Source organism: Kryptolebias marmoratus, linkage group LG20 (assembly GCF_001649575.2).
Source record: "Kryptolebias marmoratus isolate JLee-2015 linkage group LG20, ASM164957v2, whole genome shotgun sequence".
Taxonomy (NCBI): domain Eukaryota; kingdom Metazoa; phylum Chordata; class Actinopteri; order Cyprinodontiformes; family Rivulidae; genus Kryptolebias; species Kryptolebias marmoratus.
The window spans coordinates 10,969,410-10,996,017 of record NC_051449.1 but is presented as its reverse complement, the minus strand read 5'-3'; the positions used below and the strand labels follow the sequence as shown (position 1 = coordinate 10,996,017).

Genomic DNA, 26,608 nt, shown 5'->3' with positions numbered 1-26,608 from the left:
CTTGTGGTTAATAAAGAAAAACATAAATACTAACCAACAGAGCCGGTTTTATTTTATTTTGAAAAAACCTTTAGACTATGGTGGATTGGAAAATTTGGGCAAACAAAGGACATGATAATTGTCATCTGTGAATATTTCCAGATTTTTTTGAGCCATGATTGATTTTTAACAAATTTCTGAATATATTTCAGTATGACCAGCACAGCTACGACCAAGGTTAACAATTTCTTCTACAAAAGCCGTTGACTGGAGATTTCCTAAAGCACAAACATTATTCCACATATACACACGGGGATGTGGGAATATTTGGGAAACTTTATAATAAAGCTTAAATTTTTTATGAATTTTTGCGTATTGGCTGGACATCATGAAAATGATTTTCAATTTTTCATAAAGAATGTGCTCGATCCAGTAACATAGAAATAAAAGAATATTACTCCACATGTAGGCATTGTCACTAGAGAATATTTTGGTAATTTTTGGAACAGTTATGGATTTTTCATGAATATTTTGTTGGCTCATTGTGGTATAACATTACAGTTAAATTTTTTTTTACTAAATCAGCATTGGAACTAGGGACATGGAGATAAATGCATATTATTACAGACGTAGACTTGATCATCTGAGAGTATTTTGGTATTTTTCAAATGAATATTGAATTTTTTATGAATTTATTTCTTTGGCTCTGTGTGGTATCAAATGGCAGTTAGCTTTTCCTCCCTGAGCTTTCTACACAAATTGTACTGTTACGGTTTACGGAGTACGCACCGTACTGGTGAGTTTCGCCATGGCCCGCTTGCTGAGAGAGACGGCGGACCCACGCCGGCGGGATGTTGGGATCGGAGCGCGCGGATAGGGGCGGAGCGTGGGGGCTTGGAACCCGTTGATAACTGCTTGCAGTTCTAGTTATTATTATTATTATTATTATTATTATTATTATTATTATTATTATATTAAAATCAAAACACTATTGTTTTGTAAATGGCAACAGTAATGCTTCTATAATATTTAAGACCTTGTTTGATCATTTCAATAGCTCATAATTTCTGTTGACAGACACCACAACAAATGTTCAGAAATATTTTTGTTTGCTTTAGTAGAGTTATTTATTGGCCATATTTATTGAAAGGTTCATTGGAGAACACTGTACACTGTGTACACAGTACACACCCCTTTACATGAAAACCTTCAGGAAGTGGCCGATATGCAGAAAAAAGGCCCTCAAATGTGTATGTGTGTGTGTTTCTACACTAAATATGATTAAGTGTAGAAGGAAAATTTCAGTAAAATATTTTTTCTTTGCTTTAATCTCTACAAATAATTATGCTAAGCTAAAAAAGTTAGCATGCAATAAAAATCCTAATATACATTCGCTACATCGGTGCACCAATAACCCATTTGATGGTGTACAATTCATACTTTTTTGAATATCCTAGTATTGTGCATCTGTTTTTTCTTTGCTTGTCATACTGTTGAACAGAATAGGGGTCTCAAATGGTTGTCGAGGAATTTTATTTTAATACAGAATGTGTGTAAGGACTATACTCCCACCTCTGCATTTTTGCAAACAACTTCCCAAAACTTCTCCTATCGTTGGTTCAGAGTGTAAGAATGCGTTCATGGTGACGCTGCAGACAGGCGCCGGTAAATCTGTCCCCTCGGTGCAGGTCAGACCTGACTTTTAACCTGTGCCGCAATGACTAAAACAATCCCGCCGTCATCCATAACTTCAGTCAGTGGAGAAAATCCAGAAACCGGTGCTTTAATACGAGTGTGTGAGCTGAGCTTGGTCAATAGCTGATAGCAAGAGATGGTTGAGAGCCCATCTCCCTAATTTACTTTCTGGCATGAGCACCGGATGAGCACCTGCAAGCTGCACAGTCATAAGCCCAGAGCGCACAGACCCTGGGATGTTGGTTGTCATGGTTACTCCCTTCCCTGGCAGAGATGCGTAGCAGGTGCATGTGTGTGTCGGGATCAGTGTGACATGGGAACTTGTGGATTGAAATAGTGGGTTGCCTCCTTAAGACTAGGCTATCTGTACCGTCAGATGCTGTCTGGCAGAATATTGGCTCGATGTGCGGATTCCTGATAGTCAGGAATGACTGCTTCTATTCATACTAAACAAGTTGAACACATTGATGGCTTTGATACAAAACCAAATGGAGAGAAGAGACACTACAAAACTAGAGTGAGAAAATAGATTATGGCGGAAATGTGGCTCGTGATTAAAGATTGTCTCGTTTAATGCTGTCTGAATGCAGGTCAATCAAAACAGCATTTATTTTTTGTCTACAGTAGTATTACTAGTAGTAAGCATTCATCATCATGTCTTTAATTGTTTTTATTTCAATTATCTCCCTAGCCTGTTTCGTTCTTGTCTTTAATGAGTTAACATCACATCCAAAGCATGTTTAAAAAAATGTAATGTTATTAATGTACCTTTTTTTTTTTTTTTTAGAAGCCTCAGGAGGAGCAGACGTTGATACACAAGTTGACGAACCTTCGGTCAACAACGTTCCAGCAGAGCTCAACCCAGGTTTGTACATGTAATCTAAGTACTTCAATATCATTATGAGTCATTCATTTATTTAATGTAGCTGTGATTGATGTTGTAGTTCTCGTGCTAATGAAGAGATTAGATTTGGTGACATGAACTTTGAGACAAATTCTCTGGTGAAGTTTTCCCACCCAGTCCATGTGAGGTGCACTGATGACATATTTTAACTTGACATTGAATTGTATATAGATTACTTTCAATTTATTGTTTCTGAGTAGGTAAATAAATAACACTATATACGTATTTATTTTCCTTTAAAGACTCCAAACCAGCAGCTGGAGCCCAGCTCGCTTCCTCAGAGAGGCCTACATCTTCAGCTACTCCAAGCCAGGAATCTCTCCCAGCCCAACAGCCTGCAGAAACACTACAGACACGAGATATCGCATCGCAGCTCAAACCAGCAAATACAGAGGCCTGCCCCGAGCAGGGCACGGTCAACCCCAGCACAAAGGATTTAAAGGCCATCATCTCAACAACCAAAGAACCAAGTACTACGTCACTACCTTTCATGGAACAACCAATGGAAGTCACATTATACCAGCCTTCAGGTATGGATGTAGTCAGGGCTTCTTTCCTGGAAACTGCTCCAAAAGACCCTAACAAGGAGAGGAATGAGGGTATATTTCACATGACTCTGGCAGAGACTGTTAGGCCTTCACCTTCTTGTACATCAGAGGATATTGGCTCCACGCTGGACGGCAAGCCCAAAATGTCATTTCCCGGCCTGTCTTCGGAGGAGCAGCCCTTCAAAACGGCGGTGGAAAGATTAGTTGAAATGGTTTCTGCTCCCTCCCACTCTTCTCCTCTGGCCAGAGGGACGCCTCTCAGAGAACCGGCTCAGACTCAGATCCTGTCCACACTGAGGGACCACGGCGGTATAATACCAACGACTCCTCTTATACCATTCACGCCGAAGATTGGCATGGGAAAACCTGCCATTACCAAGAGGAAATTTTCTCCAGGGAGACCTCGAGTGAAACAGGTACGACCGCGTGGGCAGGATGTCATAAAGATTATTGATAATTATGGGTTGTTCTACCCGGTTCACTGCTTCTGCTCAAGTAATAAACCAAAAGGAATATAGTTTAATAATTGTTGCTAGAACCCCCTGTACTACTTGTGTGTGTCCTGTGGGTCGTGCGCTATGAAATTGGATTCCTGTGTTTTTCCGGTTGTTCAAAGATGATTGAAGCAGCTTGTATGGCTGTGGGTATTATTTTCAATTACATTACGTTTTTGGTTGTTTCTCTGTACTTACACTTTGCAGTGTCCTACGCAAGCGAAGCAGGAAAGCAGCTTTTTGTCCACTCCCTGTCCTCTCCTCACACAGTTTTTGTACAACATGAGTTATTACCCACGGCTTTAAGATCCCAATTGAGTATTAATTACTTCCTGTCGGTGTTGTGTTTTATGGCCTAAACTCTTGGTGCTGGGAGTTCTTGCTGTCTTCCACCTCAGGCGTTACCATCAGTCTTTCTTCTCATTTCGTGGTCATATCACAAACATGCTTCACTTCATTGTTCTATTCATCAAGTCGGATCATTATCCTCACCAAATCTTGTTATCCTGCATATTACACCATCAATAGCAGTGGGAAATTGTTGCTGTTTGAGATAAATTCTTTTTTATTCATTGGCAGCAATATGCTTAGACTACCACACACTTAAAGCAGATTCCCCTAGAAAAATGATGCTGGTGAACATAGATCAGTCACTACATCTGATCTCTTCGATTCGCATAGAGCCGAACTTCCTTCTTTCCACAGTCTGTAAAAATCAGAAATTTCCTCTTCAGTTTAGAATTTGTTTGGCTAACGCACTAATGTTTTACCATATTAATGCACGCCCTTTTTTTGTTAGCATGCCAAACATATGAGACGGCGAAACGTAACGGCGTCCTGAGCCACCGCCTCCATTTTATGGTGCATTGATAACCCCAGCAAATTCTGCTGATCAGAATGCTACTAACACATTTATCTGTCAGAACTTTGCTTTTTAAAGTAGTTGCATGAAAGACGGTTGGATTTAACACATTATGTAACCCTAAAACTTAACCTGTATATGCTTTGGCATGTATGTTTTTCCCGTACCCCTGCTTAGATGGATGCTCTGTGGATTTCCCCAAAGGTTTACATCAGAAGCTCATCACATTTCTTTACCATCTTTCTTTATGTTTTTTGTTTCTTTGCTGACTTTGTTTTTAAGTTGCTGCATTTTGTCGCCCTCCTCCCTCCCTCTCTCTCACTCTCTCACCCATCCCTCCTTACCTTAGGGCGCATGGAGCCCCCATAGCAGTGTGAGCTCACCCTTGTCCTGGTCACCAGACCAGCCAGAGGGGTGGGACCCAAGGACCAGGCAGTCCTCTGGCAGCCCCGGGTGGAGCATCAGAGTGGTAAATACAGTGTCTCACCAGAGATGGTGAGGCAGCTGCTGCCCCCTCTGCCCTTCCTGCTGTGACGCACACTCTTTTTGAGTGTTCCTGGTTGTCACTAATGTATACTGTAACCAAAGCTAAGAACTGATCTCCACTTTACAGTGAGAGGAAGCTCAAAACTTAGAACGCAGTTGAACTAATTGATCAAAGATATACAATTAAGACATTGCAAAGCGTACACAAATAATTTAGTAACCTTCGGTATTTGACCTCTTCTTGGTGGGCCTGTCACGATAACAAATCTTGCTGGGCGATTAATTGTCTCAGAAATTATTGCGATAAACGATATTTTTTGGAGGCCTTTTTACACTAATATAATGATAATAACATAATAGTGCATGTACATCCTCTCAAAGATTAATAAACTTTCCTTTCAAAAGAACACTTAACACTGGAACACGAAATGAACAAAACAACCGAAAACAAAAACAAAATGGACTCTCAGCCTCCATTAACAAAAAATGCACTTGAATAAAAACTAAATACAACAACAACAAAAAAAGGAAATAAAACCTACATTCAACCAAAACAGTAGGGATTTTTAAGTCTGTAAACTAAACTGCCCTTCAGAAAGTAATAATCATTAGTTTTATATAGAGAAGATGAACAAAACTGACAGTTTTATAAACAAAAAGTGCAAACTAACAAAAGCACGCGGCAATAAAAGCACAAATGTGACGTACCAGCTCCCAAAGGTTCGGCGGTTCGCATCAGTCATTTGGTTTGAATCCGAAGTGCTCCTACACCGCTGCTGCTACTTCGAGCTTGAAACCAATTCCATTTCGTTATTTCCCCCCCAATATCAAACAGCATTTCTTTAGCTTGCTAACTCCTAGCGTGGGCTAACGCTGCAGAGGAACATGCCGAGGCGCCTCGGCTGGCGTGATAGGCCACGCTCCCTTTACGCTAAGAGAAAGGGAAGGGTTCAGTGAAGAGCACCGGAGCCTTTTGTCATCCGGTGTCTTCAGTAGAAAGAGAGAGAGAGAGACACGAAGAAACGATAACGCCGATAAATGAAACTTATCGAACTCATTTTAATTTATCGTGCGATTAATTGATTTATCGTTTATCACGACAGGCCTACTTCTTGGTCAGCTATGCTCAGTGGTGTTTTCTGTGTTCATAAATCTTTTGATGTGGCTGGTAGCTTTGGGTCAGCTCCACCACATCGGTGTGAGACATGGGTGTGCAGTTACACTCCAACCCAATAGGTGGCGATGATGCACTGGCATTTCAGCTATAACTCAAAAAGAAAGAAGGAAAAAGGAAGTGTGAGTCATCTGTTGTTACAGGTTTTTTTTTTTTTATGTTCTTGTCCCTGAATCATTCATTGTTCAAATGTGGGTAACAGCAGCAGTTTCTTAATGCAGTTTTTCTTCTGCAATTGTTATTTTTTTACTTCTGGTTTGACTGGTGATCCTCTTCATCTGTTGAGTTTGGGGCCACCTTTGAAAGGGTGCAGGTGTTGGACTGTGTGGTGGTCCCTAGTAGGCAAAGTTTTCATCACACAGATCTTGTAGTAAAATGGTCAGCCAAGCAGGCGGTGGACAGAAATGGGGTCTTGTACTAACGTGCACACAGTGGTTTGTATTTTAAAATTCAATTTGTCTTGATTTTGACTTAGCAAAATGGCTTTAAGAGCTAGTTGACAGTGTTTACTTTCAGTTCAGGTTGTCCATCATCATTCGAAGAAAGGTGCACAGGTTTGGAGTTGTGATCAAACTTGGACCAAGTGTGAAGAAATTTTGGGAAAGGTTTTAGGAGGTTCAGTTGGATGTAAGTTTGACAGTTCTGATTAGCCTCAGGCCCCCTGTGGGGGAATGTGCCCGAGGCGCACTGAAACACGGCAGAGACCTTTTCACTTTAATTGATGCCTGTCTAGTAGTCATTTACATCAGCTTGGAAAATGTCAAGAATCAGGTGGTTTTTATTTTATTTTATTTTTTTGTCCCCATTCCTCAGAGCATTTGTTACATTGTTTTCTGCTAAATGTTTTCTTTTTAGTTTGCCGTTTTATTTTTTTTTCATGGTTTTGTCAGACGCCACTAAAAAAAACGCAATAAAGTTGAGATTTAGTGAAAAGAATTGATATTATCAAAACTTTATTTATGATCAACATAAAGTGGAGTTTTAAATATTGACCAAACGGGATAGTAATTACTTCTACGGCACAGAAAAATTAGATAACTTCGCAGCTTTATTTTATTTTTTTGTTTTTTGGAATAAGTTACCTATTGTTGTCTTTTTGCCACAGCCAGCCCTTCAGTCTTCAGTCTTGCCTGATGAGTGGAAGACTAATTGCAACAAGAGTGATGTTCTGTACCACGACTAAAAACAAAAATAATTTCAATTGCAGCTCAACAACTTGTGACTTTACATTTAGTTATCAACAGAAACAAAAAACAGACACATATATTCAAAACCTTGTGAAGCCATCAAGGTTTTTAAGTTTGTGGTTGTGAGTCCTTAAGGCTTTAAGAAGCCTAATTTTCATCCGGATTTGTTTGTATGTATTTATTAATGTATTGGATGTAAAATATGTAAGCAACTTTCAGGATAAAATGATTCTCTGACTGAAACATTTTGAATTTCTCACCAACTAATGTGCACATCTTCCATTTCCAAACAACTATACCAACATTTGTTTATGTTTAATTAATAATTGTGCAACGGTAGTGAGAGAAAAGTGTCATTAAACCAGGCAGTGACATTAATTATTGACAGGTATCTAGATTTAATGCTTTTATTCACATTAAATACAGAGATTTGACTGTCTGACGTTATGCCAGTCGCATTGGAGAGTTTGGCATCTGTAACACAATACATAAACATCTTTGTTGACATGCTTTCATTCTTCCGTTTGTTTAATTATTTTAGCTGATCTTTAAAACTCAAATCTGTTCTCAGATAATTTTATAAGCTGCTTCTTTGGGAGAAACAACGAGCCGTTTAGAACTGTTTGTCAACGTTTCTTGCAATCAGCTGGAGTTTGCGTCTGCCCTTCTTTTATTTATTTTGTTTTCATGATCTAGAATAGATTGTTACTTTATAGTCTGATTTATTTTTATCTCCTCTCTTTCTGTACAGGGTCGAGGCTCGGGCTTCCCTGGAAGGAGGCGGCCTAGAGGTGCTGGTCTGTCGGGTCGAGCTGGACGAGGCAGGGCGAGAGGGAAGAATGGAGTGAGTCCCATCATCAACCCTGGGGTAAGAGCTGTGAACCTGATTACATTTCTACAGGGAAATGTTAGGACACTTTTGTTGTCTAACACTTAGTAGTGATTAAGTGTTTCTAGGTAGTCAAACTCCAATCAACAAGTGGTGGATTTCTGCACAGAGAATAGGCTTTATAACTTCTCTTTAACGTTTGTATTATTTCATGTCATTTTCAGGTCATCACAGTGGAAACACAGTACCCCCTCAAAGAGGAGGAGGAGAACGCAATGCATAACACAGTCGTCATATTCTCCAGCAATGACAGTTTCACACTAAAACAGGTCTGTTTGTGTGTGTGTGTGTGTGTTTTTCTAATGGTGTGCCGATTCATTTCACTTTTCGAGTCCAGCATTTATGTTAGAGGTTCTGACTTTTACCACTTAACACGTTAAACTACTGATTCTTATGTTGTTGTTTTTTGTAAAGAGTTTATTTTGTTGTAAGTAGGAGCAGCTAACTGTAAGCTTAGACTTTTATTACCACGCCTGGACTACTGTTTCTCATTATGTTGCTCCTTTTTACGTCTTTTTTTCCTTATTTTAGGACATGTGTGTAGTGTGTGGCAGTTTTGGTCTCGGTGCCGAGGGTCGTCTTTTGGCCTGTGCTCAGTGCGGCCAATGCTACCATCCCTTCTGTGTCGGCTTAAAGGTACATTATTCTGTGTATTTATATGTCGTGGTCGTGCGTCCGTGGTTTGCAACCATTACGATGCATACCTCGATGAACTGCCACTGATTAGATTAATGAAAAATGCTTGCGCAGCAAAAAACCGAGAAGACACAACACAATTCAGCCACTATTTACAATACGATTCAGCTTTTAATCACAATATGATGCCATTCAGTGTGAGATTTAATGATACAACGAATACAACAATGCAAAGGAAGGATTCTGTGCCAGTTATTGAGACTCTTTTTTTTTTTTTTTTTTTTAACTGCCTCATAAAAAAAAAAAGACAGCTCACAAACAGGTCTCGTTTTAAAATTACACTTTCATCAAACCTGACTCACAATCACCAAACAATGTCCAAAAATGAATCCCAGTTCAAAATTGAAATGCTGCCAGCAGCAGATAAGTTTAACACTCTGCCAGTAAATCAGGAATGAGAAGCTAATGTATTTTTCTGCTTTATAAATAATAAAACACAAGTTAGCCATGTTTTTTTTTCTGGATAACTAGCAGATTCACGTGATCAAGTTGAAGCAGATTTTTAGTGTTTGTTGCCATTTATGTCGACGCTGCTGCAGTTCTCCTCCTGGACAATAGGTGTCATTAATGAGAAAACGAAACATTTAAACTGCTCAGCTAAACAGCCAGAAAAAGAGTTCTCCACTAAAAGAAATGTCTACAGGGGATCCGTTCTTCACACACAAACCTAACGACACATTTTCAACTTTTGTGCAATTTTTTGTTTTACAGCACATACGGTGAATTTTATAGAAACAAACCTGCTCACAGAGCAATCATTTATTCAGTAAACACATCAGATTTATTGGTACAAAAGACCAAAATATCTAGAGTTCATCCTAAAACTGCTTAGCTACACATCTGCTCCACCGATCTAATTGATCTTGTTTGTCTGTAAATTTGCAGAAATTAATTATTTTCACATCCCTAATACATTTTTATATTTTATTCCAATAGAAGTCACATTAGCTCAGTAATCCCGTTTATGAACCATCATATTTTGTTGAACCTAACCTGAGTTACACGTCCCAATCGCTGCGGTGTTTTCCACAGATCACCAAAGTGGTGCTGAGTAAAGGCTGGCGCTGCCTGGAGTGTACAGTGTGTGAGGCTTGTGGCCAGGCTACCGATCCTGGTCGCTTGCTGCTGTGTGACGACTGTGACATCAGCTATCACACCTACTGTCTGGACCCTCCGCTGCAGAACGTCCCCAAGGACAGCTGGAAGTGCAAGTGGTCAGTAACTCTTTTATGCCAGCGGACAATGAACTGAATTGGTACAGAACTTGTGCCAAAGTTGCAGAGTCAGACGTGAATGGTTTTTATCCTTTTCGAATAGTTTGAAGTCCAATGACCCTGTCCTCCTTTGTCCTGCAGGTGTGTGTCCTGCACTCAGTGTGGTGCCACCACTCCAGGGCTGAGGTGCGAGTGGCAGAATAATTACACTCAGTGTGCTCCCTGTGCCAGCCTCACGACATGCCCGGTCTGTCTGTTGGACTACAGCGAAGGGACCATCATTGTGCAGTGTCGCCAGTGTGACAGGTGTGTCACGTTTCAGCGAAACTGTCAACTCAGGAGGACAAGACTCAACTAATTCTCTAATAACTGGCACCAATCCAAACTTCTTCTTTTTTTTTCCCCCTCTCCTCTCTCCTGCTCCCAGATGGTTTCACGCCTCTTGTCAGAATCTTCACTCAGAGGAGGATGTAGAAAAAGCTGCAGAGAACAGTTTTGACTGCACAATGTGCCGAACTTTCAAGACCACTAAAGGTGGGAAGAGAGCAACTCATTGAAATCTTTTCTTTTTTAGGTGCCTGCCTTCAAATTCATAAATGTCAGAATGACATGTATCCTGATTCTTGTTTCTTTTTTTTTTGCATCTGTTGTAGTCATAACCAAGGTTAGAGACACCGCTGAGCCACTATTTATGTCACAACCCATCTCAAGAGCTAAAGAAATAGGTAAGTTAATGATGCCACAGGTGGCGGATACTAAATGCAGCAGAGCAACTTTTCTTTGTATCCGCTGGTGATTTTCATTATATTCCTACACTGCAGCGGTCCCCAACCTTTTTAGCTCCACGGACCGGTTCATTATCAGACAATATTTTTACGGACCAGCCTTTAAAGATGTGGCGGATAAATACAACAAAATAAAATGATACGACCAGCATGAAAACAGAGTTATTTTTTAAAACATAATAAACGTAAATCCAACGTGTCCTCGCAGCTTTGTTAGCTGCGTTATCAACATGAATAACACCCTCTCCTCCCCCTGATGTTCTCTGTGTTTAAACATGCCCTTCAAAATAAGAGACACCCCAAATATAAAGAGCACAAAGAATACAACTCACCATAACGCTGAATCAGTGGAAGCCCTGAGCCTGTTTCTCCGTAACCAGACGGTCCCATCCAGGGCTTCCAGAGATGTTTGTTTTATACTCGTTTTACTGCTTGTGGGTTTGTTTTTAGCGGTAACGGATCACATGACCTAGATAAGCGTTCTGACCTGGCTCAAGAGGGCATCATAGAGAGATGTAGTGGAGAGAATCCGGTCAGTTTTTCAAAATAAATGTCCTTCAGACTCCGAAAATTAAAAAAAAAAAAATGGAAATACTGTAAGTTAATTATTCTTTCTCTGCAGCCCGGTACCAAATGACCCACGGACCAGTACCGGTCCGCGGCCCAGAGGTTGGGGACCTCTGCTATACATGCACGCTCACCGCAGCGGCACGTAATCTTGTCTAAATTTCTTTTCAGATCTGTCAAGAACCTACACCCAGGACGGCGTCTGTTTGACAGAGTCGGGACTCTGCCAGCTGCAGAGCTTGTCCGCTGCGGCGTCGCGACGGCGGAAACCCAAACCAAAACTGAAGCTGAAGATCATTAACCAGAACAGCGTGGCGGTGCTCCAGGCCCCCGTGGACCCACTTTCTGAACTCTCTCGAGACGAAGACATGGAGGACAACAGAGGTGTTTGTCGTTTTGTTTCATCAGTAATGTTGGTTGAGTTCAGACCTGATTATGTGCAACAGGAGTTCTTTTTTTTTATTTGAGATGTCTTTTGTGTGTTGTCATGTTTGGTATTTTTTTGGAGAATAAAAGTTGGTTTTCTCTTTTGATCAATAGAACTTTTAATTGCGAGACTGTAAAACAGACAAGCCCCTCTAGAAATAAAAGTTCTTAGTCATGGGACTGGTAAACCCATTTCAATCAGGTTAATGTCTTTCCACTGAGTGGGGCTCAGATAGAATTGACCCTGTTGCTGTGATGAGGGGCCGGGTTTGGGGGGGGGGGCTGTTCTCAGCTGCCGGGCTGTCACTCATCATCACTTCTCTCTGCCGCTCGCAGAGGCGGAGCTCCTTGATTGCGAGGCGAAGTCTGACTCGAGCCTGGAGCGGGAGCCAGTCGAGGATGACTCCAAGGGGGCCGACGGCATCAAGAAGAGGAAGAGGAAACCGTACCGGCCGGGTAGGGCACCTGATCGAAGGAGACAGCTCCTCTGAAGCGTAAAATGGTGCAGTACGTGCCCAACGTTGAAGCTGTAGCAAAGCACTGCCATCTCACGGACTTGAATGCACAGAGGACTCTGTCTGGTGTTTCTAAGCCCTTAATGCATTGTACACTTAACAAAAACATTCAGTAAAAACTCAGTATATCTTTACCCACCAATAATACAACTAAAATAATGTACTTAAGTGTACTTTATGGCACGTTTATTAGAAAATCCTTTCTATTTTTTTTCTTTTCCCCATGTTAAAAGGCATTGGTGGGTTCATGGTCCGCCAGAGAAGTCGTCCAGGCCAAGGTCCTGGTAAAGCTAAGAGAACCCTCTGCAGGAAAGACTCCTTCGGCTCCGTGTCCGAAAATCCCATCGGAAAAGACGAAGGTCAGGACGCCTAAATTATGTGCACGTTCTTGTAACTTCCTGCTTTCACCGTAACGATACACACTGGCCCTTTAAAGAGATAACTCGGATGTTTTTGGTTCTGTTTTCTGCAGGTTGGACGGAGGCACTGCCAGATACTCCCGTGGATGAGACACCGTCCGGTCCGGAGGTTCCAGAAAAGATAAAGAAACGTTATCGAAAGAAGAAGACCAAACTGGAAGAGGCCTTTCCCGCCTACCTACAGGTTAGTCATCTCAGCAGCAAACACACAATGCAGTACACAACTGGCAATTTAATCATTACTAAAATTGTTTTAATAGGGAAAAAAATATTTTTTTAATGCAAATGTCCTACTTGTATAAAATGACTGTTTGTGTTATACCATATCTTTAAAAAAAGGAGGGTGTTTTTCACTCTTGGGAAGGTTGGATAACCAAAGTGCATTGCCTGGCAGAGCTTTAGTGCACGGAGCCCCTTCTGTGAGTTTTTTTTTTTTGAAAGAGGAGCAGCCTGAAGGAGCTCTTAGTGGAGGATCCTCGTCTGCGATTATAACTTTTTAAACGGCCCCGGTTTCGGTCATGAATTGACAAACACGAGCCGGTGACAACGTCAAGGCTTCCCGTCCCTAGCCAGCATCTCCGTGTTGTCTTGGATTGGCTAAAACGGAGCTAGGTGATGTGCACGAAGTCACTGGTGGCTGTCAGTGCAGCTCTTTATATACCCCCCCCCACACACACACACACACACACACACACACATCACGGGGGAGAGGGGGATGTGAAGTCAAACCCAAAGGTCTGACACAGTGAAGCTGCTTTCATTAATTATTGAGATAACATGTCTGGCTTTTTAATGTGCAGCAGTGAGCAGTGCAGTCCTGTATTGTTGTGGATACTTTGTGACTTTTTGGATGCTGTTGGAGGCACTTGTTAGAAAACATGTTGGTACAGCTATTTTTTTTGTCATTTTCAGTCTTTAAGGGAGCAAGAATTATAAAAATGTTATTGTTCTTCAAGCTTACTGAAGGTTTCTCAAGGTTTTTTGGCTACTCTTTTCTCATTATCTCATTATAGGCATCATTTTTAAAACATTTTTTGTATGTTACAGGTTATGTTTTAAGAAATGTTATCACAAAGCACAAGGTAAATGTTCAAGTAAATCAGAAAAACATGTCACCACAAGGGTACTGTGTTGTCGTATTCAGGAGGCTTTCTTTGGAAAGGACCTGCTGGACAAAAGCAAGCAGAGCCGGCACCAAGGAGTTGAGTCGGGCTTCCTGGAGGATGGACAGAGCCATGTAGAGCGGAAGCACCCGACCACGGGCTTCCTGGGCACAACATCGGACCCGCTGCTCAGCGCAGCATCTATACCTGCGAGACCTGCAGCAGCACGTACGTTTACACACCACATCAGTTTCCCAGGATCACCGGGCAGTGTATGACTAAGTTATTGTGTTTTATATGATGAAACGCTGAGGAAAACAAATAAAAACACTGCTGTAACAACTCAGCGTAAGCTTCAAAATACAATCCAGTGTACCCACTAGGGTCATCTTTTAATAGTTTTCTTACAGGTTAACATGAGCGTGCTCACTGTATAACAACCACTAACTGGTTCAGAAGACAAAAAAATCATTTTGGAGGGTTAATTTGTTGGTTTGCCATGACTTTATTAGTAACCTAATGAATGAAGTGTGCAAGCGTACTTTGACTCACTTTCCCACTTTGTTTCCTGCTTTTTTAAATCTTTTAGTTTTAATGTACGGGACAAGTTGCTTTGCGGTTGCATAACTAAATGTGCAGCCAGTCAACAAAAGGCAGACGTGCCTAATTGTGATCATCACTGTTGAATCACACTTTGTAGGTTTTTAGTGGTGGACAGTTTGAGCTCATTCAGGGTTTAATCAAGAACAAATCTGCACGCGGCTCCGAATCACTCATGTTCATTCATCATCATTTATTATTTGTGACAATTTGGTTTTCTTCTTTTCTTTTCTTTTTTTTGTTGTTGTTGTTCCTTCCTTTTCTTACATTCACAGAGCCAACTGAGGAGCCATTAGTTGATCTATCTGATGTTTTGAACTCTGGTGCAGACATCTTGGGAGTGCTCGGAAAGCCAAGCAGTGACTCTGGTGCGTCATATATCTCACAGGCAGTCACAGTGGCAGGATGTATTAATAGCCACCTAGCTGTTGGTTTCTAACGTCCTCTCCTCCTAATGTAGAAATATCCCCCCATAGAGCAGGTTTATTTTGCTTTAACTACCTTTTTAGTGATTTTACTTTATTGCCACATTCTTTAACGAAGCTTTATTTTTTTCCATTTTTGATTTTTATCTTTCGTTTGTCAGACCTGTGTTTTGCTTGTTCTGTCTTCACCATTTTATTCCACTTGGTTTTGGGTTCTTGTAGGTCTTGATTTTTGCCCCTTCAAGGTTGACACTTCGCCACCTCCTTTTGGTAAGGGCGCCATGGCCTATTACTCCCTCGCTTTAGTGCTTTCTTCTCCGGTTTGTGTCTCTGTTTGCGTGTGCATGTCTAAACACAAAGGCTGCTTTTACCTTTTACTGTAGCTTTTTCTCAACCATTTTAAATTGTTTTAACACTTCATGAACTGCTCGGTGCTTACCTAACTGCCCTCAGTTTTGACCTCAGTGTATTTGGTGTGTCAGTCTTTGTGTTCGTGAGCCTCCGAATACCCTTCATGAATTTGTAACTGCTTAGCTGGAGATGTCTTCAAGATGGCAATGAAACTGACAAGGACATGCTAGCATTCAAAAAGAAGCACTTTAGAAGCAATTCAGAGACGTAGAGACCTCGGCGAATGTCCTTTCAATTTCTGTAGACAGTGAAGGACATCTGTCCTAATCCCATTGGCTTTATGATTAAAAATCTCTATAGTACAGTTCCTTTGTTCTTTGTTTTAAAAAAAACAACTTTTTTCATCTTAAATGCTTCGAATACAAGTTGCTAAATGGTTGCATTTCATCAGTAATATGATCATTTCTTTTAGGTAAACAATGGCTGCAAACTATTATGATTATTAGATAAATTCTAAGGATTTCTTATGGAAATGCTGAAATGCTCCTCCATAACAAAGCCAAAACCTTCAGGAGCTTTAATCATGCTTTCGATTGCGTTTGCATTCTACAGGTTGTCAAGACGAACACGTTCTTTTTGTCCGTGTGCTCATAAAAATTCATGATTAGCCTCTCGGCAGGGTACATCGCTGGTTTTCTTTGTGTTACAACTTTGTTTTTGTATATCTGTGTGTGTGTTTCCACAGCTGGTCTGGACATCGGACCCCTGGCAGAAAGCTCCCCGGTAGCGCCTCAGTCTCAGGCCGGCCGAAGGACGCCGCGGACCATTCCAGAGGAGCCCCTGGACGGCATTCTCAGCCCGGAGCTGGACAAGATGGTCACTGATGGTCAGTGTTGGAGGCCTGATCAATTAAAAAAATTGTTTGTGTACTTTTGTATGCCACCAGGATTTTTCCGATCCAATAAAGACCTAAAATAATTGCAACTACCAACATTTATTCAAGCTTTAAGAGTTTCCCCTTTTCCTCCTTTTTTCTGAATAATGCTGTTTATCTATCCATACCATCTATTTTGTTTTGTGTTTGTTACAACGTTCTTATGGTCATTGCTGAGGGTAGAGACTTGTGTTTTTTCCTGACAAACTTCTCTGTTTTACATGGCAGTGCAAGCGAGGGATACTTTAGATGTTTAAAAAATTGCATTGGAAGAAAAGTGGTTGTTTTGTCAGCTGTCAGTTAACTAATTTGTCAAGTGTTTATGAGAAACCACAATATAATGTCAATAAAGACTCGACAGAACCTTTTAGTTATGTGGAAAGTGTACTTTTATTAGGTTTCACTTAAATAACTGTGTTACTTCAAAACTTCAGTTTTTTAAATTTCCTCCTCTTCTTATTCTTTTCAGAATCGATGCTCAGCAAACTTTATAAAATTCCAGGTTGGTGGTTTCATCATTTTTGTATACCTAAACACTTGAACCACAGTTAGAGGAATTAAATTTTAGGTTGTAGTTCATCATATACGTTCCCTCCTTGTACTGCGTCATTATTACAGAACTGGAAAGCAAGGATGTGGAAGATCTCTTCACAGCTGTCCTTAGCCCAAGCACGAGCCAACAACCTCCACCACAGGTGCCTCACCCCCAGGGTCCAGGGCCCATCCCTGCCACGCCTGGTAGTAGTATGCCTCATCTCAACGCAGGTACATTTTTTTAAATCGCTCTTGTCATGATCAGACTTCTGCATTCAACGTTGTGTAGCGTCCGGGCATCGAATTTACCTTTTAAGTTCTGCATTTAGGACACCCGATGTTTTCGAGGATGTCAGTGATAAATGGAATAAGAGGACCAAACCAGCGCTTTCCTACCAATCCAGGAACAGGACCCTGCATCCCAGAAACTTTTTCCCCACTTAATCGTATGCCTTTTTCTGACAATCCAAGGTAATATAATACTTACTGATTGTATGACCAACAAATGGTTTAATGTATTTATTTTTGTCTCTGAAAAATCATTCTACCCCTTGAGCTGTAATTCTTGATGTTACAGGGATATAAAATTTAATCAAATGCCTAGAGAGGCACTTGGTCCATGGCCCTCCCCTGCCCATGGCCCTGGCCCTGCACCCCCTGGATCTTTGCCTGAGGGGGAGACTGAAGCCATGTCAAATGCCCAAAGAAGTACACTCAAGTGGGAGAAGGAGGAGACACTCGGAGAGCTTGCCACTGTCGCACCTGTCCTGTATACTAATATCAATTTCCCCAACCTCAAAGAAGAGTACCCAGGTTTGTGTGTGGCGCTGAAGCAAACATTTATTTTTTTCTGTTTCCATGTGTTCTCTGTGTGTGGTCGTGGCTTCATGACTTCTGGTGTCCAGTCATTATTTTCTTTCCACAGAAATGTTCTTACTGTAATGACACGTCTTCCTATTTTTCCCCAACAGATTGGTCCACAAGAGTAAAACAAATTGCTAAACTGTGGAGGAAAGCTAGTTCACAAGACAGGGCTCCATATGTGGTAAGATCACTCAGACCCCTGTATCCACCTCTTATCTGTACCCAGTGCCATGTGAAATCCAGCCATTTCTGACTCTAACATTTGTCTTAGTAGTTAGTTTTATCATCAAATATACTTATTAAATGCTGCTCTCAAAAACAATGCATCTGCTCCAACTACATTCTTGGAAAAATAGTAATAACAATCACATAGTATGTCTATTTCTTTGATTGATAAACATTCCACTGAAAACAAAGACACACACACAATGGCATTATTTAAATTTTACAGTAGCAGTATGACCCATGCTACAAATTATTTATTTAAAGATCACTGGCTTTTTTAAAAATTAAAAAATAATTGCGTTTTGCACTTGGAACTTAGTGTATGTGGAAAAAAAACAACATTTTAGTCGCTTCAGATACTGTCCTTGAAATGTTTTCAGTGTCTGAAGCTTATCCTGTCAAACTCTTAATTGATTTTTTATTATTTTGTTTTTATAAAATTACTTTTGAATTTTGAATTTTGAATTGAATTATTGCTCTTGTTTGGCTGCTGTCGTCTGTTTACAAAAACACTTCTGTTCCTTCTGATTTTGTTGTTTAGCAAAAGGCAAGAGATAACCGAGCAGCCTTGCGCATCAACAAAGTCCAGATGTCAAATGAGACGGTGAAGAGGCATCATCCACAGCAACAGCCCCCTGAGGTGTTTGATCCCAACTTACCACTAGACACAGAACTCCTGTTTAAAGACCCTTTGAAACCAAAAGAGTCAGAGCATGAACAAGAGTGGAAGTTTAGACAGGTAAGAGTGTATGCAATGAAGTCAGCGTATGCAGCGCCAGGTCAGCTTTATATTAAGACAGCTAAGAAGTGGTGGTTTAGTAAAGCTCCCTAATCAACTGCTCTATCCTTCGCATTAACCGTGATGACAGTCGTGGTTAGTAGGTCCAGTTCATTTTTGGCATGAGAATTATTTTTGCATCTCTGTTGATTTCTAATCCCTCTTTTCACATTATGTCTCCCACAGCAAATGCGGCAGAAAAGCAAACAGCAGGCCAAGTTTGAAGCCACTCAGAAGCTGGAGCAAGTTAAGAATGAGCAACTTCAGCAGCAGCAACAACAGCAACAGCAGACAACCTGTCAGTCAGAGGGAGATGGCAACAACAGTGGGAACCAGAGCCCAGCCTCCCAACCAAGTAATGACAGCATGTCCCCAATGCAGCAGTTCAACTCTAAAGAAAACTTTGCCAGGCCACAGCTCCAAGGGACTCCCACTTCTTGTCCTCCAGAAGATGTGTTCTTACGACCGCCTCCTCCTCCACCATCTGGCCCTTCTTCCCAGCCGCAGTCTCCGCAAGTCTTCTCACCAGGTTCCTCTGGATCCAGACCATCTTCTCCGTGGGACCCATATGCCAAAATGGTTGGGACCCCAAGACCACCAACTCTTGGACCAAATGCTTGTCGCAGAATGTCTGTCGAATCTGGTAAATCCCCCACCTCTTTGATGGAGCAGCAGGACAGAGGGAGGCCCTCCCCAGCACATGAATCTTTTGGTTCTCCCACATCAGTGTGCAATGACCCTTATGCCAAACCTCCTGACACACCAAGGCCAACTGGGGAAATTGACCCCTTTTTGAAGCCCATGGGTCCCCCCAGGGGTAGTCAGGCAGCTCAAGGAAGATCACCAATGGGCTCTCCTGGTAGAGACCCCTACTCAAGGCCCATGATAAGAAATGATGCTTATCAGCGCATGGCTCAGAACAGAATGATTTTGTCTGACCCTTACTCGAGGCCTTTAATAGCACCCATTCCTGGAAGTAATGAGTCTGGTTCCGTCCCTCTGTTCAAAACACCTATGCCTCCTCAGGATCCCTTCAGTCGTCCAGGTTCGCATCCATCGGATAGGTTTTCCCAAAATCAGCTGAATGACCCTTATGCACAGCCCCCACACACCCCGAGACCATCAGTGAATGACAGTTTCACCAGTCCTCCTAGAATGAGTCAGCATCACCCTCAAGGGCACTCATTTGCTCAGCCGGGACCAGTAGCTCAAATGGCTAAAAATCCTTATGCACACGCACCTTCCACTCCAAGGCCAGACCGTTTCACATATGACCCTTTTGCCCAGCCTCCTGGTCCCAACAAGCCAGGTGCTGACCCTTTCTCTCACCCTACAGGTAATCAGCGATTGATTAGCGAACTCGAAGCTCAACCTCGGCCATTTTTTGAACCCTATGCTCGACCACCGGGCACTCCACGTCCACATGACAACTATGGTCAGCCATCAAACTCACCTGGTTCATCCTCAGACCCTTACTCACAGGCTCCTGGTACTCCTCGTCCTGGTGGGATGAACCAATTCTCTCATAAGTCCCACCCTGGACAGCGACTGTCGCCTTCCCACTCAATGGACCTGTATGGACAGCAACCAGGTGGTCCTCGACCCTCTTTAGGAGATAGGTTCTCCAAGTCACCAGGGAGCCAGAGGGGACCAGTAGAGCCATTTACTAGTACACCTGGAGCATCAAGGCCAGGGGTTAATGACATGTTTTCCCAGCCAGGGCCCTCTAGACCCATGCTTAATGACCCTTACGCTCAACCTCCAGGGACCCCAAGACCTGGTCCTGATGGGCTTAACAGACCTATGCCAAGGCCAGGACCAAGTCAGGATCCTTTCTCTCCACCCCAAGGCAGGCTTCAAGAGCCATTCTCTCATCCAGATCCTCACACACCAAAGCACCCTGGTATTTCAGAAGATGGATTTAGTCAGTCACCAACAAGAAGACCCAGTCAGACACCGGGCCATGACCCATTTGAACAAGCCCCTATGACCCCTTGTCCTCAAGCAACAGAGAAAATGGAAATAAAAGATCAGACATCTGTGGGTAACAATGGAGCCAGCCCTCAAGACCCTACCCAAATGCCGACCAATCCACAAATATCTGCTTCGTCTTCTGAAGCACAGGGCGCTGCTCTTGCTGAGACCGAGGAGAAACTCCGACAGGTACCAGAGAACTGAGACCTATTAGTTATTTTATAATTCATACAACCCATTTGAAAAGTTCTTTTTTTTTTGTCCATTTTAAATATTTACAGAATCAGCAGTCATTATTTTAGAGTCATCTGATTTAATGCTGTCAGGATAAATCCGATGATTCTACAATAAGAGAGTGCAAGTTTAGTGTAAGCTTGAATCTTCTGTAACATTATGCAGCTGATTCGATACATAAAGTTGTCAAATTGTGCATTTGCTGGGGTTGGGCAGTTTACATTTTATGCCATTAAATGTTCCACAAAATATATTTTGGTATACTGTGTTGCCATCTGTTTACCTGCTTGACCTGAGTAATTTTGTAAAAAGAATGTTTTAATGTGAAAATGATGCATATAGACTGATGTGTAAACTTTGTATGGCTTCAATTTTTGGTGTATTAAAAAAGCTGAAATCTTTGATTATTTCTGCTCTAGCGACAAAAGATTAGGGAACTGCTGCAACAAAGGACTGCCACCCGCCAGGAGAGGGTTCCTCAGGAGCCTGCTGGGAACTCAACCCCAGGAACGCCCCGACCCTGGCCCCAAGAGGGCCCGGGCCAACAAGGGGAAATGTTCAACAGACCTCCTCCACCATATCCTGGACAAGGACCCATAAGAGGGCCTGTAAGATTTCCTGGACCTTTTCCAGGCGATCAGCGTGTCTGTTTTCCTAATGAAGGACAAATGCATCGGGCCCTGCATCCTGGAGATCCTAGTTTAAGACAGCAGGGACCAAGGTTTGTGTTACAATTCTTTGTTATATATTTGTGTTTTAAAAGTTCTGTACTTCATAACGCAGCATTCTACAAAACGAGGTTTACCATTCTCTGTGTTTATTATCTATTTTTTCCTATTCTGTTCTAGGTTTCCATTCACAACTGGTGTTTCAGGACCTCATGGGGCACAAGAGTTCTTTCACAGGGGGGAGCACACAATGCAGAACGTACCTCCTCAAATGAGACTGCCCATGTCTGCTGAAATGACAAAAAACATGGGAGGAAACCCCATGGGGCTCCCCCATCACTTCCCACCCCGTGGCATGCCAATGCAGCAACACAACATAATGGGCCAGCATTTCATTGAGCTGCGACACAGAGCAGTTGAAAACAGGCCACGCATACCATTTCCACCTGGCGGCATTCAAGGAAGCAGCATTGATCCCAACCTGCAGGGTCAAAGGCCTCCAAGCTTTTTACGAGCACCCGATTCCAGGTTCTCTTTAAATCAGGGGCCAAAAATGGGAGACCCCTTAGCCAGTCAGGCTGGCCACTTACACTTCTCTGCCAGTATGGACAATCTTCATCAGCACACCCAGATGCCAGGAATCAGTTCAATCAAACAATCTCCACTGATGAGATCTATGAGCCAACCTGCTTCAAATGAGATTCAGAACATGGCAGCATCCATGATGCTCTCTGCACCCCCAGCTGCACAGACGGAGGCTGCATCGGTCTCGAACAGTGAAGCTGTAGAAGAGAAACTAGATGGAGAAGACTCAGCAGTCAAAGATCTCGAGGATGTGGAGGTGAAAGACCTAGTGGATGCTGACTTGGAAAACCTCAATTTGGATCCTGAAGATGGCAAAGACCTTGATCTAGAAACCAATGACCTGCACCTTGATGACTTTCTAAAATCTGGTAAGTTTGACATCATTGCTTACACAGACCCTGACTTGGATGACATCAAAAAAGACATGTTTAATGAGGAACTTGACCTCAGTGATCCGATGGATGACAATGCTGAAGCTGTGGAAATGAACAAAAATGCCAGCGCTGTAACTGATGCATCGTCCAGTACAGCATCTGCACTGGCAAAGTCAGAAGCTACAGGTGAACGTTCCTCAGCTGAACTCAAGCCAGAAGTCCCTGGGAATCAACCCTCTGATTCTTTGGCATCTGACCAGGAAATTAAAACGGAGGTCAAGGACTGTCAGAGGCCCACTGAGGTGGTAAACCAGCAAGCTTCTGGAAATACCCCAAACCAGCAGGGAGTCCTCTCTGATTCCACCCCAGTCTTGTCTAGTTTACTCATTAAACAGCAGCCTGAGGAGCAGTCATTAAATCCAATCATTGGATCTGTCAATCAAGGAGGTAACCTCATGGCCCAGCAGAACCAAGTCACTGATACTCAGCATACCTCAACACTAACCGTGAGTCAAACAATACCTGACACCACCACGGCAGGAGAAGTTTCTATGACTGCCTTTGGAGCAGACCATCAGGTGGGGCTGAACCCTGGAGTAGACCAGAGTGGTTTAAGCCAAGTCCAGCAGGGAGGGTTGAACTCGGCACTGAGTCAGCAACAGCGTCCTCTTCTGCTGGATGAGCAGCCGCTTCTGTTGCAGGACCTCCTGGACCAGGAAAGACAGGAGCAACAGCAGCAGAGGCAGATGCAAGCCATGATACGCCAGCGTTCCAGTGACACCTTTTTCCCCAACATTGGTAGGGTATTTAAGCCACTTTCTCTAGATATTTGTAAGGGATACCTGGCAGATTGGTTATCTTACTTTGCTTTTGTCAATTGCAGATTTTGATGCGATCACCGACCCCATCATGAAAGCCAAAATGGTTGCCCTACAAGGCATCAATAAGGTCATGGTTCAGAACAACATAGGGATGACTTCAATGGTGATGAACAGGTAAAAAATGCTACCAGTAAAAAGTCTAATGCTTGCAGTGTAAGCTGAGTAAATGATTAGTAATTACTGCTTAAAAGCACAACATTTTCTAATTATATAAATAAGAAATGTATGTGTATGTCTACTGTGTCCCAGATTTCCTTCTGGTCCTGTACCTCCTTGTCCTGAAAGCACACCTCTCCCTCCTCAAGTTGTTGGACCGGTAATTGACAATCTGCTTTGTTCATCCAAATAAATCTATCAAATGTTTTGCTTACAAATATGATAACCTTCTTTTTAATTTGTGGTTTTAGGATGGCAAATTGACACAAGTACGAAAACCTAATCCTCCAAGCTTTGGACCAGGATTTGTCAGTAAGTTCTCTAAAGGTTTTTTTTTTTTATTTTTTTGCAGTATGATTTTATATTTGTATTCTTTTTATATTGTTGTGACTGCAAATGTAAAGATGTTTGCATTTCAGCTGTCGAGATTGCTAAGAAAAGAGCCCCTTTCTTCCCTCAGATAATCCTCAGAGGGCTCAGTACGAGGAGTGGCTCCAGGAGACTCAGCACCTACTTCAAATGCAGCAGAAGTTTCTAGAAGAGAAGATCGGAGCTCACAGGAAGTCTAAGAAAGCCCTGTCTGCCAAGCAAAGGACTGCAAAGAAGGCAGGCAGAGAGTTCCCTGAGGAGGATGCTGAGCAGCTCAAACATGTCACAGAGCAGCAGGGTGTAGTGCAGAAACAACTGGAGCAGGTAAATGTGCAGCCTGTCAAGCTCCATCGCTGAATTCTGTCTCACCTGTACATATTGGCTGCCCTTAGCACTTTTTTCCATTTGTACCTCTGAGCAGCGTTTTAATTGTTAAAGAGGGATAGTCAGTAAACTCATGAAGACAAGAAAAAAAACTGGTACTTATCACTATTTCACAAAGTAAACTCTGGCATTGATACGGCAAGATAAACACATGCAAGATCTTTTTGCGTTTAATTATTTTATCTGATCCAATAGTAGCAGCAGATCTAATATGTATTATTAATCTGTCCTGTTTGACCAAATAAAATTTGTGTGTACTGGGTGGTAATCAACAAATACATTTTTTTAAGCAAAAAAAAATAGCTAAAGTGAGGATTTCAAAAAGCACAAGGACATTGAATTCAGTGTACATGGACTCCCTACAACTGAACAAATTCTTTTTAAAAAATGCTTTTGGTTTAGTGTTTACTCCACTGTCGTTTAAAATTTAATCTTTTGGTTTAAAAGTAATTTAAAGAAGTAGTCAACTTGTGTGTCCTTGTAGGCTTGTTTTTTTTAACCATGTATAAAGAAATATAGAAATTCAACCAGTGCCCTTAATAGAGAAGTAACTACAACCAGTTTTCAGTTTTACTCTTTGATCATACTGTAGAGTTTTTTTTATTGTCTTCCTTATTGCAGATTCGCAAGCAGCAGAAAGAGCATGCTGAACTTATTGAGGAGTACAGAGTGAAACAGCAGCAAAACAACATGACACCATCAATGCCTGGGCTGCCAGGTGCTCCTGGCATGATGCCTGGTGGCCCACCGATGGTACAGCCGCCCATGAACCCCATAATGCAAATGCCACTTCACCCTGGCCAGCCAAATGCGCCTCCACGTATGCCCAATCCCCCGCCTGGCTGGCATCCTGGTGCTTCTATGCCCATGGGTGGACCGGGAATGCCACCTATAATGCCTCCTCAGGTACCCGCTGGAAATTCGGCTCAGCCTTTTCAAATGCCAATGGGCAATGTATCTCAGCACTCTCAAATGCCCGTGGAACCCCAAGCACCACCTGCTCCACCGGGTGCTGTTAAAGCCATGCAGCCAGCTGGGGTGAAGTTCGATGACAACAATCCATTCAGCGAAGGTTTTCAGGAACGTGAGAGGAGGGAGAGGCTGAGGGAGCAGCAGGAGAGACAGCGAGTGCAGCTCATGCAGGAAGTTGAACGTCAGAAAGCCCTGAAGCATCGTATGGAGATGGAGCAGCACGGAATGGTGGCGCCCGATGGGAGCATGGCACCACTCGCTCAGATGCCGTTTTTTAATTCGGAGCTACCACAGGACTTCATGCAGCCTCAGAGGACCCCTCTACAACCACCACAACAACTTGGACCAATGTTTCCCCAGCAGCAGGGCATGCAGCCTGGCATGGGCTCACCTCCTGGAACGTTTATCCAGGGCGACAGACGAGCCATGATGGGCAATGGGATGATGCAGCCTGACATAGGGCCCGGTTTAGGGCCTGATAATGTTGCTCTACAAGGGCCTAATTTTCCTCACGCTCAGCCAAGGCCTCGTCAGTTCAGTGGGCCAGGAATGATGCCACAAATGCCTGGTGAGGGTCATCCGTTTGGAGGTGATTCAGCTACTCCTCTGCCATCTAACTTTCCAGGCTCAGGTCAGTCCCTAATACAGCTGTACTCCAATATCATTCCAGATGAGAAAGGAAAAAAGAAAAGGAACCGTAAAAAGAAGAAGGACGACGATGCAGATTCGGTCAAGACGCCCTCAACTCCACACTCAGACCTCACAGCCCCTCTTACTCCATGTGTCTCAGACACCTCCTCAACTCCAACCAGAAACCCCCATCTCTTCGGAGATCAGGACTTGTCTAGATCCCCTTTACTTGGATCTACCACCCCTAGTCATTCAGAGCTCGAGAGGCAACTTTCTGGAGGACAGTCTGGACAACCTGGTCTGTCATCAGACACATCAAGAATCCAGGCTCAGGAGCACGAGAGGATCCTCAGCAACATAAAGCTTGAGCAGACTGATGCCACTGAATGCCACGGGCCAAATGAAGGGTCCATCGGCTCAGAAATGAGCTCTGTCAAAGAAGAAAGTAACAAAGGGGGCATGTCTCCATTCCCCACTGGGCAAAGTCCAAACAAAGGAGAGGCTGGTAATGAGCTACTGAAACACCTGCTGAAGAACAAGAGCACGCCTCCGCCTGGATTGTCCCAGCAGAGGTCAGAGGAAAGCCTGCGCTCGGAGGAGGAGGAATCCACAGACTGCAAGACCTTGTTGAGGCAAAGCTCCATAGACAGCAATGGGGTCAGTATTTGTGTTAGTCATACAGTTACAGAGTGCTGTGGGGGGGGATCAACATAGTGACTCATGAGCA

The 26,608-nt window shown here is 42.7% G+C and overlaps 1 protein-coding gene across 9 annotated transcripts in view; it reads left to right on the top strand.

The window, feature by feature from the left end:
• Positions 1-26,608, top strand: part of kmt2cb (lysine (K)-specific methyltransferase 2Cb) — a 66,356-nt gene that overhangs the window by 30,456 nt on the left and 9,292 nt on the right. For 4 of the 9 annotated variants that reach the window (XM_017422441.3, XM_025007290.2, XM_017422446.3 and 1 more), the window contains 32 exons: positions 2,462-2,539; positions 2,821-3,542; positions 4,832-4,951; positions 8,081-8,197; positions 8,383-8,487; positions 8,750-8,854; positions 9,947-10,128; positions 10,270-10,434; positions 10,556-10,662; positions 10,782-10,853; positions 11,652-11,864; positions 12,243-12,362; positions 12,655-12,780; positions 12,894-13,024; positions 13,985-14,171; positions 14,819-14,911; positions 15,191-15,238; positions 16,065-16,205; positions 16,723-16,755; positions 16,872-17,018; positions 17,117-17,258; positions 17,365-17,600; positions 17,759-17,832; positions 18,418-18,615; positions 18,841-20,817; positions 21,282-21,583; positions 21,711-23,287; positions 23,373-23,484; positions 23,620-23,686; positions 23,778-23,838; positions 23,987-24,219; positions 24,901-26,538. In XM_017422441.3, coding sequence (XP_017277930.1) covers positions 2,462-2,539; positions 2,821-3,542; positions 4,832-4,951; positions 8,081-8,197; positions 8,383-8,487; positions 8,750-8,854; positions 9,947-10,128; positions 10,270-10,434; positions 10,556-10,662; positions 10,782-10,853; positions 11,652-11,864; positions 12,243-12,362; positions 12,655-12,780; positions 12,894-13,024; positions 13,985-14,171; positions 14,819-14,911; positions 15,191-15,238; positions 16,065-16,205; positions 16,723-16,755; positions 16,872-17,018; positions 17,117-17,258; positions 17,365-17,600; positions 17,759-17,832; positions 18,418-18,615; positions 18,841-20,817; positions 21,282-21,583; positions 21,711-23,287; positions 23,373-23,484; positions 23,620-23,686; positions 23,778-23,838; positions 23,987-24,219; positions 24,901-26,538 — 9,629 coding nt within the window. The remainder of the gene's footprint in view (positions 1-2,461; positions 2,540-2,820; positions 3,543-4,831; positions 4,952-8,080; positions 8,198-8,382; positions 8,488-8,749; positions 8,855-9,946; positions 10,129-10,269; positions 10,435-10,555; positions 10,663-10,781; positions 10,854-11,651; positions 11,865-12,242; positions 12,363-12,654; positions 12,781-12,893; positions 13,025-13,984; positions 14,172-14,818; positions 14,912-15,190; positions 15,239-16,064; positions 16,206-16,722; positions 16,756-16,871; positions 17,019-17,116; positions 17,259-17,364; positions 17,601-17,758; positions 17,833-18,417; positions 18,616-18,840; positions 20,818-21,281; positions 21,584-21,710; positions 23,288-23,372; positions 23,485-23,619; positions 23,687-23,777; positions 23,839-23,986; positions 24,220-24,900; positions 26,539-26,608) is intronic. The other 5 variants (XM_037981786.1, XM_037981785.1, XM_037981787.1 and 2 more) reach the window with 5 other exon arrangements.